The sequence below is a fragment of the Sphaerodactylus townsendi genome, linkage group LG02, assembly GCF_021028975.2.
Source record: "Sphaerodactylus townsendi isolate TG3544 linkage group LG02, MPM_Stown_v2.3, whole genome shotgun sequence".
In the NCBI taxonomy this organism is placed as follows: domain Eukaryota; kingdom Metazoa; phylum Chordata; class Lepidosauria; order Squamata; family Sphaerodactylidae; genus Sphaerodactylus; species Sphaerodactylus townsendi.
Window position 1 is genome coordinate 68452937 of NC_059426.1, and position 17911 is coordinate 68470847.

At 45.1% G+C, this 17911-nt stretch overlaps 2 protein-coding genes across 6 annotated transcripts in view; one reads left to right on the forward strand and one right to left on the reverse strand.

Moving 5' to 3' along the window:
* The window catches only part of LOC125426563 (unconventional myosin-X-like), a 54563-nt gene extending 51923 nt beyond the window's left edge, over positions 1 to 2640 (forward strand). For all 5 annotated transcript variants that reach the window (XM_048484988.1, XM_048484989.1, XM_048484990.1 and 2 more), the window contains one exon: positions 315 to 2640. In XM_048484988.1, coding sequence (XP_048340945.1) covers positions 315 to 428 — 114 coding nt within the window. In that variant the 3' untranslated portion in view covers positions 429 to 2640. The remainder of the gene's footprint in view (positions 1 to 314) is intronic.
* Positions 2641 to 7711: 5071 nt separating this feature from the next.
* Positions 7712 to 15211, reverse strand: LOC125426108 (aryl hydrocarbon receptor interacting protein). The gene is made up of 6 exons (XM_048484255.1): positions 14459 to 15211; positions 12290 to 12469; positions 10477 to 10665; positions 9821 to 9997; positions 8805 to 8946; positions 7712 to 8540 (listed from the first exon to the last, which is right to left on the reverse strand). Exons 1-6 carry the CDS (start codon positions 14555 to 14557, stop codon positions 8335 to 8337), a joined length of 993 nt encoding a protein of 330 aa, XP_048340212.1. The 5' UTR covers positions 14558 to 15211; the 3' UTR covers positions 7712 to 8334.
* Positions 15212 to 17911: the final 2700 nt, after the last annotated feature.

Genomic DNA, 17911 nt, shown 5'->3' on the forward strand with positions numbered 1-17911 from the left:
CAGGGCATCGTCTTACAAGAGGAGTCCTCCCCTGGTGCGAGAGACAAGAGGGGCTGCCTCTTCATCAGATTTTCTTAGTAATCATCTGTAGTTTTTGTATTAAAAGTATTAACTTTTATTTTCATTCACCTGTTTTGCGGTTAATTAGGGCAATCAATCTGATTGACAGATTTAGTTGTAAAACAATCAGTCTGATTAAGTGCTGCCCTATTTGCCTCCCAGACTTTTGTTATTTAAATATTCATCTCCCACCTGTTTTGGGGCTGTATCACAAAATGCAGCTTTGTGGTTGACTGTTCCTCTTGTTTTATTAGGTGGGGGAGATCATTAAAATCATGAAAGCCTACATCAACATGATTGTGAAAAAATGCTGCAGCATCAAGTCAGCCACTAGCCTGGACAGCCGTGCAAGTCTCTGGACGAGGTGATGAGGCTGACCTGAACCACTGGGAAAGACCCATGCCACGCCCCAGCTGCATTTGTAGCAAAGATCCTTTTCAAAACGAAACTCTCTCAACACGTTGCCTGAGAGAGGTCTGGTCCAGAGCATCCCTGGGGGCAGGGTTTGCTCCTCAGCCAACACCATAACCAAGAATCCCACAGTTAGCAATTCCTAAGCCGTTTGAAGCTGGATTTTCTTTGGCTCTGTTTCTGTAAGGAAGACCATGTTGCAAGGGGACAGAGAACTCCAGAAGCAAACATTGCCAGAGAGATCTAGACACCATTGTGTGCAATAAAAGCAGCAGGAAGGAAGCAGGGAGAGACAGTCACTAAGGTGCTGCTGCCATGCAGTGAACAGGATTTCTAAATTGATGCACACATGAGACAGGCTCCAGATGTTTTTTCCGCCAAGCTCTTTCAGGGCAAAGACTGAGTTGCCTTGGTTTTGGTAGTGTTCCCTCAGGGATCAGCTGCTACTACTGAATGAACTTCTGTTGGGATCCTCTCTATGGGGCCATTATGTTGTCAGAATTACCATCCCTGGGAAGTTCAAATCACAAGACTTTCCAAGAGACTAACACTAAGGGTCTGGTTCTTGTTTGCTGTTAGCAAAGAGTCACACAAACACCTAAAGTTAGATCTTCAAGAAAAACACCAGCTATCCCAAGGTGGTGTGTGAAATGACTTGGGCTTTCCTAGATTTGCTCTTCCAAGGTCACTGATTTATTATGGTGCGTGCTTAGGAAAGGTGCTGCTTACAGTTAGTTCTTATATCTGATCACTTCAGGGAATAAGATTCAAGGTCATGTTTATGTACATCCCACTGCAAAGAGGAGATATGATGACTCCTTTGTTGCTGTTTGTGGCTCTGTGCAGGAGTTTGGGCTGGTGTGAGCTGCTTTCTTTATTTTTTGGCATAAACTGTTTTGTGTGCTACTGCTGTCACAACTAAGTTGGAGTAAAATTGAGGCTGGATGAATTAATCTCTACCACACCGGTAGGACATTTCTTTAGTTCCATTTCGGTGTGCTTTAGAATCAGTTGATTGCTTATGGTCTGCATTTTTAAAAAATCAAAATTCTGAGCAAAATAAAGATTTCTTACCAAGGAAAAAATCCTGAAACATACACCTGTAAAATAGGTACAGTCGGCTTGTCGGAGGAAAAGCCAAAGGGCTATGGAGAGTATGAAAGTCCTGCCTCCAAACCGCTGGGAATTCTGCTGAGCTGATCTCGTTGCTCCTGAGATTTTACCAGGTCATTGCTCGCGTGTTCTTGAACATCCCAGAAATTGCTTCCTTTTTTAATGACAGCATCGATTCTCAGGATTTTCTCATTATTGTGCCGACTGCCAAGTTTTGCATCAGTGGGACGTGACAGTGGCATACATCCAGCCCTTCTATGCTATAAAAGCATCACTATTTCCTCCTTTAGGCAAACCTGAAGGAATTCCCTTGTGGAACTCCAGATAGGAAAAGCAATCTGCCATCTCCAGTCCTCTGTCGGGCCACCTTGAATCTTTAATGCACCTTCCATCTTCCTCCAGTAGAACCCAAAGAGCCTTTCCGTCACAGAAAATGATCCTTGACAAAGAATTTTTCCCAGTGAAGGATCTCCCTACCCTTCCCACTCTCCCCAAGAATGCAAATAAAGTAGGATTGTACCTGTTCTAGAAAATGGTCTGGTCACATTGGCTATCACCTTCATTACTGAAGTTCAAGCACCACCTCAATGCCACAGTGAAGAGGACTACTCCACCTCCTTGTAGCAGGTGCAGACCTACACCCAATTACCCTGTGCATGTTGTGTAGTGTCATAAGCCAGGTTGGACATAAGCATCTCATCTCACTTTTATAGAGGTGTGACAGGGAAATATTGCCTTAAGACCTTCGTCTGAGTCACATTAAGACCAACCCCCTTTTTGTGCTTACCACATAATGGAAGTAGAACGGAGACTTGTTTCTGCCTGTGTGGCCTGAGACACAGATGAGAACCTTCCTAGTCCATCTCAGCCATTTCCATACCTGGCCATGCACTACTGGTATGTCCCAGCCTCGTGGGTTGCTGCAGGCAGTTTAAACCCAGCTGGGGAATATAACTTCCATCAGTACTATGGCAGACGTCCTTCTGCTCTTTTTTGGTGTTGTTTAATTTGTAACTGGCTTTACAAGATGGAGGTTTAATAAATTATTGGATTGCATAATTATTGTCCTAGGTTTCATGTCTTCACTCACCAGCTTCTTTGTGCTCCAGTGACTTCCCTATGAAGCAGCAGCCATGTCTGGCCCAGTTTCAGTTAGCAGAGGTAGCTCATTGAGCTGGGCCCAATTCAGAAAAAAATGCCTTATTTCAGCATCACAGCAGCAATACATCTTTCCTTTGGTTAAATATGAATGGGGCGAGTGGGGGGCAGGGGTGAAAAAACAGGTCTCTGTGTGTTAAGTGCCATCAAGTCACTTCTGGTGCCCCTATGAATGAATGACCTCCAAAACCTCCTATCATTAACAGCCTTGTTCAGCTCTTGAAAACTGAGGGCTGAAGCCTCTTTGATTGAATCAATCCATTTCATGCTAGGTGAGAAAAACTTGGCTGTAAATATCATGTTCTCTGTTGCTCCAGAAGGCAAGGCTAACCCTAATGGGCTTAGAATACGGCAGATTTCCATTGGAGAACAGGGGAAACTTCCTAAGGATGAGAGAGATTTGACAAAGGAATTAAGTACTTGGGCCTGGGGTTGCTCTCCCTTGCTGGAAGTCTTCCAGCTGAAGGCTGAACCTGTCAGGAATGCTCTGCCTTTGATATTCCTGCACTTAAGAGGGGGATAGATAAGATGCCCTTAGATAGGATCCCTTCCAACTGTGATTCTCACACCTTTTGAAAATTATCTGTGAATTGGTGAGGCTGGATAACATATGTTCCCTAAAGAGATTAAAATTTGGTATGGAAGAATCCTTCACGGAACTGCTTTAGCTCACAGGCAAGCTGTCAGCATCAACCAGCGTGAGGGCCTTTTGTCTTATTTTCCATAATTCAAAAAGGGCTCCCTTTATGGCCCATTGTGTAATGTTTCTGCCCCCATTACTGAGAGAAGAAGGAAATCGCTCTGTAAAAAAAGTAGATTTTTACATGAATCTTTCTTATAATGGTCATAATCCTTATTTCTGACTAGATTGCTATTAGTCCTGTTGAAGACTACGAATAGAATGCAGGATGTGTGCAAAACTGTTTCAGTAATTCGTTCCCTTGTCTAATTGTTTGTTTTCATTCTTCAAAAAGAAAATTATGAATTTCCTCATCAATAGCAACTTAACAGTGGTATCAAGTAGACTCAGATAAACTCAACTTTTTTTTTTCAGCCTTCCACCCATTTCCCTCAAATTGCTATTTGGAAATCAGGACAATTTCAAAATTGCTACTTTCTTTTAAATATTTTAATTCTTATATAAACAAAAATGGCTATACATATGAACCAGAAATGCATGTGAGAAGCTTTGTTTGGTTTTAGTTTCCATTTCCCAAAGGCTAATACAGTTAGCCAAACTTGGATTCTGCCCTTGATGTGAGAATGTCCAGGTGCTAGCCTGATGAGACTTATAACAACACACACAGATACGGTCCTCACAGGAACAGGCTTGCTTTTCTAGTTCTACAGTAAAATAAATCTCAACTCACTACAAAGATAGCAACAGCCTTTCTATCACAGTGCTGGGGTTTGCAATCTGTTCTATGCAGTTCTTGCTACCTTCCATCATTCTTCCCAAAGAGGACTCTGGATAATAAGGTTTTGATGTGTATACAGAATTATTTGGACAAGTCATGTTGCGCGAGACCCACTAAAACGCATGGAAACGGCTCAAGCACAACAGCAGTTTGTACTCACGTCCGCCACTCCATGCTCTATTCTGATCCCCGCTCAGCTCTATAGAATCAGGCAGTCCACTCAGGGGCACACGAGGCCATGCCAAGTGTCCACTCTGCTTGTTGCTGCCTTTTGGGTTCGCCACGCTTCACTTTTAACTTCCTGTGATACGTGTGCTCTCTCTCTCTCTCTCTCTCTCTCTCTCTCATTCTTCCGTGCTGCCTGTAGAAAGGCACGTCCAGACTGCAACAGACTGCCTTTCAGATTAGGCACTGGGATGTATAGGCAGGCAGATAATGGATGCTACAGACAACCCCGGCCATAAGAGAAATCCAGCAGTGCCGTTTGACAGTGGCCTCACAAATTGTCCCCATCAGCTATCTGGACTGCTGAGGTCCCTATTTTGGCTGAAGTACAGTCATGCAGCAGCAGAGAGGGGAAAACACTGCCCAGCAAAAACCCAAACTTAATAATCCACTTGACAAGGATACAGTGATAAGTACACATTTTGTAAAAATCACGCATACTTGCATTCAAAAAAGTATTTGAGAAGCACAGATAATATATCCAACTTGAAAGGGCTAACGGATGTGGGGAGGGGCACAAACATACATGTTGTATTTGCCAGCCCAGATAAAAGCGCTGCTGTATTTACAAACCTTGTAACATCACAGCCCTGCTCTAGAAGCTACAGAAGCAGACTACGAACAAAAGCTCACAGCAAACAGCACTGGAGGTCCTTCACATGGTGGCTGTTTTAACTACGCCATGACACTGTCCAATGAGCTTTAGTCTTTTGCCAACAGTTGTGTAGCACACAGGGGCCATCACTGCTTCATTCAACAACGAGTGGCAGGATCAAGTGGCAGGAAATATTGTACTGCACCATGTGGGTGAGCTGGCAGGCCAAAGGTCCCATTTTGCTGTTCTGAGGAAGCTGGTGCACGTGACAGAGCTTCTACACAGATGTCCTGACATATGTTAAGCACTCTTAAGGCTCATAGATCTCAGTGACAGAGTTATGTCTAAGAAACGCTTTCCCTTTGAATTCAATGAAGCTGAAAAGTGGGTAACACACATTGGATTGTGTCACTTTTTTAAAAGTGAGTTTGTTTTATTCACATGACATGAAAACAGAACCATCTGTGTCATCAAACTATATGGGGGGGGGGGTAATGTCCTTAAAGTGCTGTGAGTCAAAAATTACACGGGGGCTGCATGGAGTGTTTAGAGAAGAGCTGTGTAGGAAAAAGGTGGAAGTAGTTGTTTCCCTCTTCCTCTCCTGCTCCCAAAAACATACAGCTCTGGATCTTTCAGCTGGTTTAACACTGCTGTTCCCACAAATTTTACTCTCAGTCATTTTACCTCTGCAACCCCTACCCTCTCTGACTGCCCAAGGCTGAAGTTACTAGACATGGTAGGGAAAGGGTGGCTATGTTCTACAATATGGAAGCAGCAGCTCAGGCCTCATGCAATGGAGTAAGAGAAAGCAGGTAAACGAAAGTGTAAAGTTGACACCAAGCCTAGGCTGGAAGAGTTGCCATGGCATACCTGCAGTAGAAGCTGAAATGATGAGGAAACACCCCTTGAAAACCTAACTCCAAACCATGGGGGGCGGGGAGAAGACGAGCTGTGAACTATGCCATGCATGTGAATAGCAGGGGAAACAACATCTGAATCAAGTGCCTCCAAGATCACCCAAGCTATAGGTAAAGAGATCCTGACCACCATCTTGATGATTACTATTATTCTGACAGCTCTCATTGCCTGTTAGGCAGAGAAGAGTGGGCCTGGAATCATCCCATCTCCACAACATGTGACCAACTGAGCATACAGAGTCTCCACAGGCTGTTCAGTACTGTTTATATCCCCAAGGGCCTAAAGTGGCCTCCTCACTCCATATGTACATCCAAAAGTCTATTTCAACAGGCAAGCAATGGACAAGTGCATGGGTCTTCTCTACTGAGGAATGTACTGGGGAAATGCTCTTTGCACCTAACCTTGTCAGCAACCTTGTTTCTCTTAGGCCCAGTTTCTGCAAGAAAGAAAACTGTGTGTGCAACTCCCATCACATTTTGCTAGACAGAAAATGATTCTGCCATTGAAACCTCCTTGGCAGCTGTGAACAACAGAAAAGAAGATGCTTCTCTTGAGAACTGAGCTTCTGGTGGCTTCCTTGACCTTGGATGACCCACTGGTGCAAACAGGGACTCCTCACGCAATAAAGATCTGAGCTGTTCCATGCGGGTGAGATTTCAGAGGAAGCACTGAAGAAGAAGATCCTGCAGCACACTCAACCCCGCTAACCTTAAACAGAGAGCAGGAATGGGCTGTGGAAACAACATTCAACACACATGCTTTGGATACCTTTGCTGCCCGCTCCTAAGCCCTGAACTAAAACAAGGGAGAGACGCCCAAAGCCTGCTGCTGCTCCTGCCTGCTCTGCTGTTGGAGGCACTCCCATTACCAGAAAACAGGACTTTTCTTTCCTTTGAGCACCAAAGACCCAAACTGCAAGTGAGAGGCTCAGTGAAGAAACTTATTTTTGACAGACACAACAGCAGAGGAACCTCAACGACCTCAGCTCCTTCTAGCCCTGTGTCTGCAATGGCAACCAGATAAAAGAACTTCTAGCAATAACAGGGAACACTGAAATCACACTAGATAATGAGGGGCTGGCGTTAAATATGGGCTCCTGACCTGTGGCGTACATGGAACCACCAATCTTGCACAGGTTAAAATCATCAGAGTTACACCAACAATGAAGAACTCTTTAACCAAGGGTGGCCAATGCTTCATTTTTTTCCCCCAACATAAAGATGTTGTCTAAGCTTTTATCATAAACAAGTAATTATCTGGAAACCAGGGCATGCTCCCAGACAGGAATGAGCTAGGAATGGGTGAAGTATCCTAGAGGCCAGCATATTACCTGAAATCTGGATGCATGCATGTGTGACAGCAGTGGGTACACCTACTGAAAAGCTCCTACTAGTCACCTAGAGGAAGTGCTTGGGGGGAGGGGGAACCCCTACAGGAAGAACTTGATTGCTTCTGCACACCCCTCGTCCCAAATGGCCACCCCTTTGTCTCCTGCCAGCACCTCAGCTTGGATGCAGTTTTGTGGCCAAAGGAAAAATGACTGCAGATGGGGAGATGAGCTAGAGCAGGGGTCCTCAAACTTTTTAAACGGGGCCAGTTCACGCATGGCCAGAGCCCAGCCGGGGGCCGGACCAAGTGCCGCCCGCGGGGGGGGGGGGCATCCATCCGCCCTCGACCCACCCCTGGCCGAGCCCCCCACCCCCGCGGTCCCCTTCCAATCCGGCTCTGAAGCTCCGCCGCCTTTCTCTCTCCCCCCTTTGCCGCATTGGTACGGTCCCCTCCGGCCGCTTGGAATGAGCAGCGAGTCGCCCGCGCTTAATGCTGTTTGTAAACCTGGGGAAAAGGAGATAGAGAAGGGGGAGATCCACTTCTGCCCAGCGGGCCGGATAAATGTCTTCCGGGGGCCTGATTTGGTCCCCGGGCCGTAGTTTGGGGACCCGTGAGCTAGAGTTTTCATGCTCCCAAACAGCAGAATGGGAAGCCTTAGCAGAAAAGGGGAATCCATAACAAGTCTCTTCTGGCCCTTACATATTGCACCATCTGAGGAAGCAAAGCTTCCCTCTCCATGAGTAACAGAAGAGAAGGCACCAAGTGTGGTGCATCAGGCGAACAACCGCTCTTGGGGGTAATACAGAGGCATGCATCAGATGTAGCAGACCCACTCACATTAAGCTGTCTGCCTGCTTTGGCGTGGGTGACCAAAACGGCTTCCCCTGCCCCTACTCCCATACACTTTGGCAGCAGCAAACAGGACCATTTGCACAAGGATGACACAATTTGTTGACAAGAAAGGCCAGCTCCTCCAGCATCTGTATAGATAGCAGGTAACTGCTGACCCTGTCAAAGAACCACACAGTCCGTTTATGCTGTCTTGCACTTGGGTGCTGATGGCAAAGCCTGAGCTGTCCCTACTGAGGACACAGAACAGCAGTGCAGCTACGAGGAGAAGATGCCTTTGAAACGGACTTTGTCCTCATCATCCTTCTGACGCAAGCGGGTTTCCAGGCTGCGCAGCTCCCGCGCAACCACAGGCCCCAGCGATGGATCTAGCTGCAACACTTTGGCAAAGTCAGCCTGAGCTTCAGTCGCATTCCAAACTGCTGCATGTGCCTTGCCTCGCTTGAAGTAGGCCTTGACATTATCTGTAGAAACAGCAAACCACAGAGTAGTGAATGCTGGTTCCAAACATACCACAGCCTGGCCGACTGGCCCAGAACTTCTTACAGCCCTCTCCCACTCTCCATGTGAGCCTCTACAACCAGCAAAACACAAAAAAGGCTCTTCTGGCCATCAGTCCCTTCTGTCTACCGCCCATCTAATAAATTAATACAACATTGGGACTCCTGTCCATTTTGTCCTTGGCTGTTTCCCTGGCACCATTCTGTATAGACGTTGAGATGCCTTACCTTCATATTTGTTGAGAATGGAAGAGCAGTGGTCCAGCACCTCATAATACTCCTCAGTCAGCAGCTTACACTGGCAGTAATTTAGCAGTAAAGGGGTGATCTGTAGGTCCAGTTGGATCCAGTCTGGGGAGCCCGGCTGCTCCTAGGAGGGGAGAAGCAGCATGAGGCATAACGGGCTCTTTACACCCTGTACACAAATATATGTGTAGAATAGCTCCAGGCCCAGCTTGACATGATGGCAACTGCTGACTCCCTATAAATAAATGGTGACGTGAGCAGATGGGAAGGAAAAACAAAGCCCTCTCTACACCTCGGCTCACTTTTGTTAATTGCTCTTCCCCTGCATGGGTAACTTCCAGGCTCGGAGCTCATGGGCAACGATAGCCTGACCATTCTGCATCACTGCTGCAGAATTCATACAGCTTGGTCATAGCCAGCATTGCCTGTAGGGGCCCGCAGGTTGTGGACCACCCTGGAGGTTAGACAAAAGCCTGAAGGGAAGCAGTACCTCTGAATTATTTATTTATTTATTTATTGGTTAGGTTTATATACCACCCTCCCTCGTATAAAGCAAGTCAACAGAGCTGGAAAGATACTGAACCAGACTGGCACATCTGGCTTTTCAGGCTTGCTTCCTGCTACTACTGCTGCTGCTGGTGGTGGTGCTGCTGCTGCCTGGGTTCTGTGAGCTGAAGCTGAGCTGATGCAAAGGGAGGCCTCCTGGTAGTTGTGCTATTGGCCTAGTGCTGGCTCAGGGACAATGGAACTCTGGCAGGAGTATCCTTTGGAGCACCGTGTATGCTTCTCTGTGTTCACCATTTCTTGTTATTAATGCAAGCTGGCAACCCACATTTATATTTGGTGGAAGTGTGAAGGGATTCCTACTTTATCTAGAGTTGAAAACCCACACAATGAATTTATGCTTATTCCATGAGCATCTAAATGCAGGCAAGTGTACAGCAGGCAAACAGGTTATTCCTTGGGACAGGTGCATTGCACGACACACCTTCATTCACCTTCATCTGCAGGTTTTTGAGGCAAGCAATGGCATCGTAGTACTTGGCAGCAGCTTCCTGCACCTTGCCTTGCTTGTAGAGCTCATTGCCCTCCTGATGGATCAGGGGCACAGCCTTCATCTTCTCCTCATCAGACATGGCCCACGGATCCTGACGATATGAGCCTGGGCCCTCCACCTGCCAAGGTACAGTGATTACAAAGTTAAGAACATTGCAAGAACCAACCTGACTATTAACCGGTTCTCTTTGAGCCCCAGCATAGAGGTGGACAGAATTGTTGCAGAGTGAGGCTCAAAAGTTAGGGGACCAGGAGTACCACAATGAGGGTTGTCATTAACCTTGAGTTTCATCTTCACCCCTACACTATCACAGAAAGCCTATCTCCTCCCCACTTGCAACTCAGTTTCTTTAAAAATATGGGTCTTGTACTCAGCTGAAACCAACAAGGCCAAGAGAGAGCACAGTTATTCACAATTATATTTTATTTATATATCAGATTTAATATACCGCCCCATCCCCAAAGGGCTCTGCTTGTGTCACACTGTCATTTGTCCTCTCTTGTGCACCATTCCTATGCTTGCACATGGGAGATTCCTAAGTACTCCCAGTTCCATCACTGTCAGTGCCAAGAACCCTCTCTACTCCTTCCCCCTTACCTTGAGCATCTCGATGGCAAAGATGAGAGGCTGAGGATTCTGCTGGAGCTCATCGAGATCCGGGTAACCCAGTGAGTGGTGTTCATGCATCTGAGCAATGCCACAGCAGTGTCGCTGTCCCTCCAATGGGTCTTTCCCTGCTGCAATGTTTCTCAAGCTCTTTGACACCGTTGGATACAACACTACATGCTGGGCGATACAAAAAAAGGGGAGGTCACAGGTACAGCCCTTCTTGTTGAGGGAGGAGAAAACTGTTCAAGTGGGGAGAGAATTTCTTCAGAAGGGGTACACTGTGCTGGAAAGGAGGACTGCTTCTCTCCGCACACTAGCTGCTAATTCACATCCAGACCCAATTCAAGATATTGGTTCTTTCTTCTAAAATCTTTCTTCTAAAATCCAAAATTGTTGTAGAATCAACGGCATTTAAAGGACCACCTTCTCCAATCAACCTGCCAATCAATTAAGCAGGTTTCTTTACAGGGTTGAAAAGGATGAACTTGTGCAGGATTTCCTTGCCCCCAGGACTTGGAGAACTGGGATGGATTGAGCAAAAGTGTAAAGTTTTTTAAATTTGTATAATGAAAACAGGTGACTGACCTTTTTTTTAGTGTTGAATATATGTTACTCAGGTGCTGAAAATATTTTATTTATGTAATACATAGTCCACCTTTCTCACAGAGAAGGCGAATTGCATAGTATATGTCAATATGATCAACCGGGCAGGGCGTCCAATAAATACTGCAACAGAAACTGGATTGCAGAAATCTAAACAGAGCTGAATCAAAGCATAAGCACTGACATAACACATTAAGCAATGCAAAAATTATATAAAGGGATCATACTTACATCAACTGGTAATATATACTATTCACAGTAGTATAGATCATAGTTCTTACCCCTTTACCAAAGCACCTTTCTGAACCATTTCATTTAAGTATAGTCCTACTGTCTGTGTAAAAAAAAAGCCCTCCTGAATAATTCAGTTTTGCATAGTTTGTGGAATGTCAAAAGGATGGAAGTATTCCTGACCTCATCAGGCAGGCCGTTGGATAATTTGGGAGCTACAACAGACAATGCACATGGAAGTTGTTGATTTTTCCCATTTGCAGGGTGGCACCTACTCAAGGTCTTGATCAGATAAGCAAACCTGTCATTGTAGAGCATAGAGGGGGAGATGATCCTGCAGCGATGAGGGACCAAAGCCATGAAGGGTCTTGTATATGATAGCCACGCTGCACCATCCCAAATTCTCCTGCATTGGATATGATATATATGGAAAACTGGCTTTGTTTCTTTTTACATTTCCTACCTTTCCTGTATTCAAGGCTGCTAACAAATACTTGAGAGCAAATACCAGACAGGGTAAAATCAGTGTTCTCATGAAACTTCTTCCACTTTGAATCTAAATAGTCCAATAAAACATCTAATTCTTTCCATCTAGTGATCTTCCCGTACACTGCCACATACTTTTCACATTTATGCGCTACATAACTAATTATTTATAAATCAAGCTCTCTGGACTCCTCAATGACTAAAATCAAATTCTGAGCTCATGTGGAATCACTAGTTACATTCAGACTTAACAGTACCTTATGTGAGAAGTAGCACATTCAATGCTGAATGACAGACGTATTATTATAATTCATTTATACAGCACTTCTACTGTGCAAACCCTCACAGTTATGGTACCAGTCCTCACAGGAATACTGTGAAATGTATCACTATTATTTCATACTTGAGAAATGGAGGCAGAATGACCATCCAGAAAGACACAAGACCATCCAACCTGCTTCCTTATAGTAGTAGAAATTACCTTTGTGTCACATAAAAACTCCGCTAGCTCTGCTTCCCGCATGGTGCACAAGATGGTCTCCCAGACAGGCAGCTTGAACTTCTTGCCAATGATAAGCTCCATGGGTTTGCCCTGTGTTCGACTGTCATCTAAGACCCGTTGGGCCGGGCTACAGAGCATTGTGCGGTAATGGAAGGTGGCCTGAAGAGAAAGGGAAGCAGAGTTGTTGGAACAGGTGACCCCCTACAATGCCTGCCACTCTTCCAGGCAGAGGGGAACAGCAAAGTCAAGTGATCAACTAGACTGACTGCCCAAAGGTGTGGGACTAGACATTTCTTGCCAGATTCCCAAACACAGATAATGACCGAACTTCCAACTACAACTAACTACTCTGGCAAGTCTTTTATTTGTATCCAGCTTCCTCCAAAGAGTTCAGGTATCCAATGTGAGTCTCCATTTATTTTATAATCCCAATAACACTGTGAAGAAGGTTAGGTTCAGCAAGAGTGGCCCGAGGACACCAAGGAGGCTTCATGGCAGAATTCAGAACTTAATCTAATACTATACCTTACACAATACTGACTCTCCATATCAGAGTGTACAAACTGAACAGAGTCCTAGCACTATGGGTTGTAGAGTTAGTAAAGGCACAAATCTATGCATATTTAAATTCAACCAATCCCGTCTATTAATTCAACCTTGCTGCAAATATATATTTAAATCAAAACAACATAATCAACAACGACAACATCTCATGCCTGTGAGAGGGAGGTCTGAGCAGCAAGTCTCACAAACACCTTGTCCCAAACATATCAGCATTCTTGGAACAAGTGACAAAGAGGGAGCAAATGACAAGAATAACTTCGTATTAAATGTCTATCTCTAATGGCATTCAGGAGTAGTTGTAATAATTATGGTAACCAGAAGCAAAGGAATACAGGGCTCTAGTAGATTAAAAATTATGTAGAAATTCAGAATTGTCAACAGCTGGGCTTGTAAAAAAAGATTGTGGCTTCCCAAATCACTGTTGCACTGCGAAGGAAAAAGCATCATGTGCTGCTTGCTTTCACTGCCAGATTATGTGGATTAATTTGTATGCTATTAGCGGACACTATTTAATCTAGGGGAGATCCTGTTTAATGCACAGATCTGGATTACTTGAACTACAAATCCTTTCCAATTGCTTATTCTTGGGTAAATATATCTTGATGTTCTAGGGGAAGCTACTGTCCTTTGTTTGTGGTACTATTGTGGTACTATTTGAAGTGGTATTGTGGTACTATTTGAAGAAGATCATGAAATACACACGCAAATGCCCAATCACAACCATGGGAACATACAGACTATCTAAGCCTGCCCTGCGAAACTACTGTTATCCATTCCGTTTCACGCAGTCTAGAAAGAACTGTACCCATTTCAGATGGCAGAACCAGAGTCCTGGTACTACAGCATTTCTACTGTGCAAACCCTTTATGGTACCAGTACTCACAGGAATACTGTGAAATGCAGAACCAGCTGAAATACGAGAACTCTTTCATTTAATGCTGCTTCCACTAAGAGCTGCTTTCACCCTCTCTGTACAAGGCTTGGTTGACATATATAGCAGAATAACTCTCCTCTGCATAAAACAAATTTCCTGCACACAGACCTCTAACAGCAGGGAGCGAGATGCTTGTTGTACTAGTTTTCTATCTGCAGGCATCGGGGAACATTCCCAAATATGCTTTCCAAAGTGGTTCTGATTCATTTTCTACCATGTCTTAGCCAAGTTTCAGCTGGGAATCATTCTATTACCACGCTAGTTCCCTATTCAGAATTACAAACAGACTACAGGATAGCCAGTAGTCCCTTTAATATTAATTTGAACGGCGGCACTATCATGGTTGTTGCCTCCAAGCCATGAAAAGGTCTTCGATTCCCCATTTCCAGCCATGAAAGATTGGGGGGGGGGGGGGGCCGACATTTTTCTCCCGGCCAGGCGGCAACCCTAAGAGACAGCAACTCCCCCACATTCAGCACCTGTATCCAATTTGCATATTTATCAGACCCCACTCCACCCCAGCCTCGAGGCGCATGCGGACCTTACGCCAACCAATGTGTCATCGGATGTTGCCCGCGCATGCGCTTCTCTAGGGGCCAGTTCCGTTACCTCGAGCCTGAGAAAAGCGCGCATAATTTTTTTTCGTTCACCTTGGTACCATCTTGGTAATCAGGAAGCTCTCCTCGGCCTTCCTGCACAACCCGCTTTTGGATGCCGTCTGCCTGGAGATTCGCGATCAGATCCGCCATGATGGCTCCTCAGCCGAGATCTGGTCTAGCACGATCTTCGTCTACTTCCGTAGCCTCCCGATCAATGTTCGGCTTGTTTCGGACACCCTCGGGTATTTCCGTCTTCGAGTTCGGACACGTCCGGTAACCGTCGGGGTGTTTCGGGGAAAGACTCGCAAGTCGTCGGGATGCAGGCGGAGTACCTGTTAGACGTAGCCCCTCGTCGAAAGGAGGCTCAGAGGCCAGACGGACCAGCGTTTTATTAGGCGTGTTAAATCCGGCAGAGTTTGCAGCTTGGCCTTTTTTTTTTTTGTCTCTCTGTGTCATCCCCCGCCCTGTCATGAAAAAATCCCCCAAATTGTGCTTGTTATTTTTTTTTTCTTCTCTCTTCCTTGTGGCACCTTCTGGCCGGAGTATCCTCCATACATACCCCTGCCTCTGCGTCTCACACACAGCAGACTGCACCAAGGTTTTGCATCATTCCCTGAGGCGTCTTTCTTTTTCCTATAGGGGAAGGAAGTTCCAGCCTGAAGAATTCTGTAGAACATGAAAGCTTGCACGGTGCTCTGTGCAGCTTTGATTGGCCCTAATGCAAAGTATTAAGTGGGTTGTGATCTGCGAGTGATGCCTTTGTGCAGAAACTGCAAAGGCTGCAAACTCTGACTGCACAGAGGTGTTCCTTAGGGGGAAAAGCGCTAGTGAGGTGTATTCAATTCAAGGTGCTGTTTTTAACTTTTGAAGCCGACACCATACATGGTGTGGGACCAACAAACGTGAAGGATCCCACTCAGATCCCTTATGAACCTGCTTGACTGCCATGGCCTTCTTCAGATGCTCTGCTACCTATGCCCCCGCTTTCTGAGATCAGCCAAGGGTCTGCCTAGGAGAGGGCCTTTTCATTCATGGCACCAAAGCTCTGGAACGTTTTCCTGATAAAGATTTCTCTGACCGCTTCTGTTGCCATCTTCCACCAGCAGGTGAAGACTTAACGATCCCGCCCTCCAAACTGCTGTTCCTGTGGTTTTATGTATTTTATCTCTAGGTGTTGGGTTTCCAGGCTGTATATTTTATCTCTATTTTTATTATATTTAACTTTAAAAAATTGTTTTAATGGTTTTACATTTTCTTTAAGGACCGGAAACTAGGTTACAAATTTGGTACATAAAAATAAACAATATAAAGACTAAAAGCAGGTAGGGATCTCAGCTATTTAGATGAGTATCCTCACCTGTGGAAGAACCTAACCCCAGGAGTGAAGTAGTGGGAGAGCTCAGCCATAACATTTATAAGTGAAGCTATTATGAAAATTCAAAGTAGTTCAGGTTTAAAAGCAGGCCTGAATGAACCAATGAGCAGCCAATAATCTTTCTCTGATTAAGGGAATTTACACATAAAGCAACATGTGCAGTAACACTTTCACTTAGTTACTGAGCTCCTATTTGCTTTGGCAGTCCAAACAAAAGTTAATGATGAACAGGTTCAAAGGCTACGCTGTCCTGCTGAAGCCATGAGCAAACTTGAGCAAATAAAAAAAGCTTCTGTCTTCTTCAGCATAATTAGAAGCAGCATTTTACATAACTGCACACCTGTTTGTATCAGCCTGTATAATGCAATGTAATGGTTTACCCAGCGAAAGACCCTTACTTGAGATCTTGAGACTCTCTCTGTGTATTGCTAGCTTACAATAAATCTTAACATTTTCCTGACAATTCCTGAGTCTTGTCTTTTGGGTCAAGTTCTAGCTGATGAGCCTCTGAACTCCTACTAGTCAAAATTCCCTGACAAAGGTAAAAAACTTTTGTCTGGCTCTCCACTCCCAGTGTCCTGTGTGAGTGAAGCAGGGGTGTGTGTGTGGGGGGGGGGGGAATGGCACCCCGCCTCCACCCCTCCACTTACCTTTTTCTGCCAGCTGAAAAAAGGCCAGGCTGGTGAGGCGGGGTCGTGGTCAGGGGGCAATGTTCCGCCCCCACCAGTGCATGGCACACACACACACCGCTCCCTTATAGCTACACCTCTGGAGTGAAGCTAATGGGGAACATGGAAGAGATGCTCAATTAGACTTGGAAGTATTGAATATCCACCTTCGCTTGATTTTTGTTGATCGAGCAAATCAGATGATATGCTATGTAAATTAATCAAATTGTTTGTTTACAGCATTGTGCTGACAGACTATACATGTGATGGTTCCAGATCACTTGTGTATCACACTGAACATTAAACTTGGGGCACAATTTGCCGAAAGCAAAGTGCTTGTGGTCCTATGGTTTTCAATGGGAGAAATAAGATCATGTTTAATTTCCATTTAAATTAATGAAACCTTAACATGTTTACATACCCCTGGCCCCCAGTATCCCCCCTTGAGATTGGGAAACTTATAAGTCAACTTAAATGTGGTAAAGCTGCCGGCCCTGATACTCTTTTACCAGAGCTGTTTATAGTATTCAGGGAATGGTGGTCACCTATATTGGCACAATTGTTTAACACGGTTAACCTAACAGGTATAATCCCCACTGTGTGGAACTATTCAATTATCATCCCTATCTATAAGAAGGGGGACCCTGCCAGTCCTCTTAATTATAGACCGATCAGTCTACTCTCAGTTCTGGGCAAACTCTATGCCAAATACCTCCTTGGGAAATTAACTGATTGGATTGTTGATAGAAATGTCATAGGGAGGGAACAGATTGGATTCCAAAGGGGCAAGTCAACCCTTGACCACTGCCTGGTGTTAAGCTGCTTGATAACCAAATACAAGAGGAAAAAGAGCCCCTTGTATGCAGCCTTTATCGATCTCCGGAGTGCATTTGATTCTATTAATAGAGAGATTCTCTGGAGGAAACTCAGTAGCCAAGGTATAGAGTCAAGGTTGCTCGAATTAATCAAGATTCTGCACACAAATACTTACTGCCATGTGAGATGCAACATAAAGGGATTGTTAACCCCACAAATTCCAGTTACTAAAGGAGTGAAACAAGGCTGCGTATTGGCCCCTACACTCTTTAAGCTCTTTATTAACGATCTAGCTTCCTCACTAAGTGAGGCCCAAGTACATAGTACATAGTCCAACTCTGGGCTCAACTTCTATACCCCTGCTTCTGTTTGCCGATGATGCAGTTGTACTTTCACGTACAAGAGTTGGATTAAGGAGAGCCCTAGAGCATTGCATAGAATACTGCACACTCAACGATTTGCAACTCAACCTAGATAAATCTAAAATTGTGGTATTTACCCATAAATGGAAAGCCACCATCTGGCGGGTAGGCCACAGTAGGTTTGAGCAGGTGCAGTGCATTATAAATACCTAGGGCTCACCTACCATCATAGGGCCTCCTGGACATCTCATAGGAATCGGGCCATTTCCATCGCTAGATTAAG

What these genes read in the sequence shown, in the direction of transcription:
- LOC125426108 (XM_048484255.1), bottom strand. Translation starts at nt 14,557, where the DNA reads ATGGCGGATCTGATCGCGAATCTCCAGGCAGACGGCATCCAAAAGCGG. An exon ending in ATTACCAAGATGGTACCAAG is followed by an intron (nt 12,470 to 14,458) that starts GTGAACGAAAAA and finishes CTTTCTCTTCAG; the next exon opens with GCCACCTTCCATTACCGCAC. An exon ending in CATTCTCAACAAATATGAAG is followed by an intron (nt 8,541 to 8,804) that starts GTAAGGCATCTC and finishes CTGTTTCTACAG; the next exon opens with ATAATGTCAAGGCCTACTTC.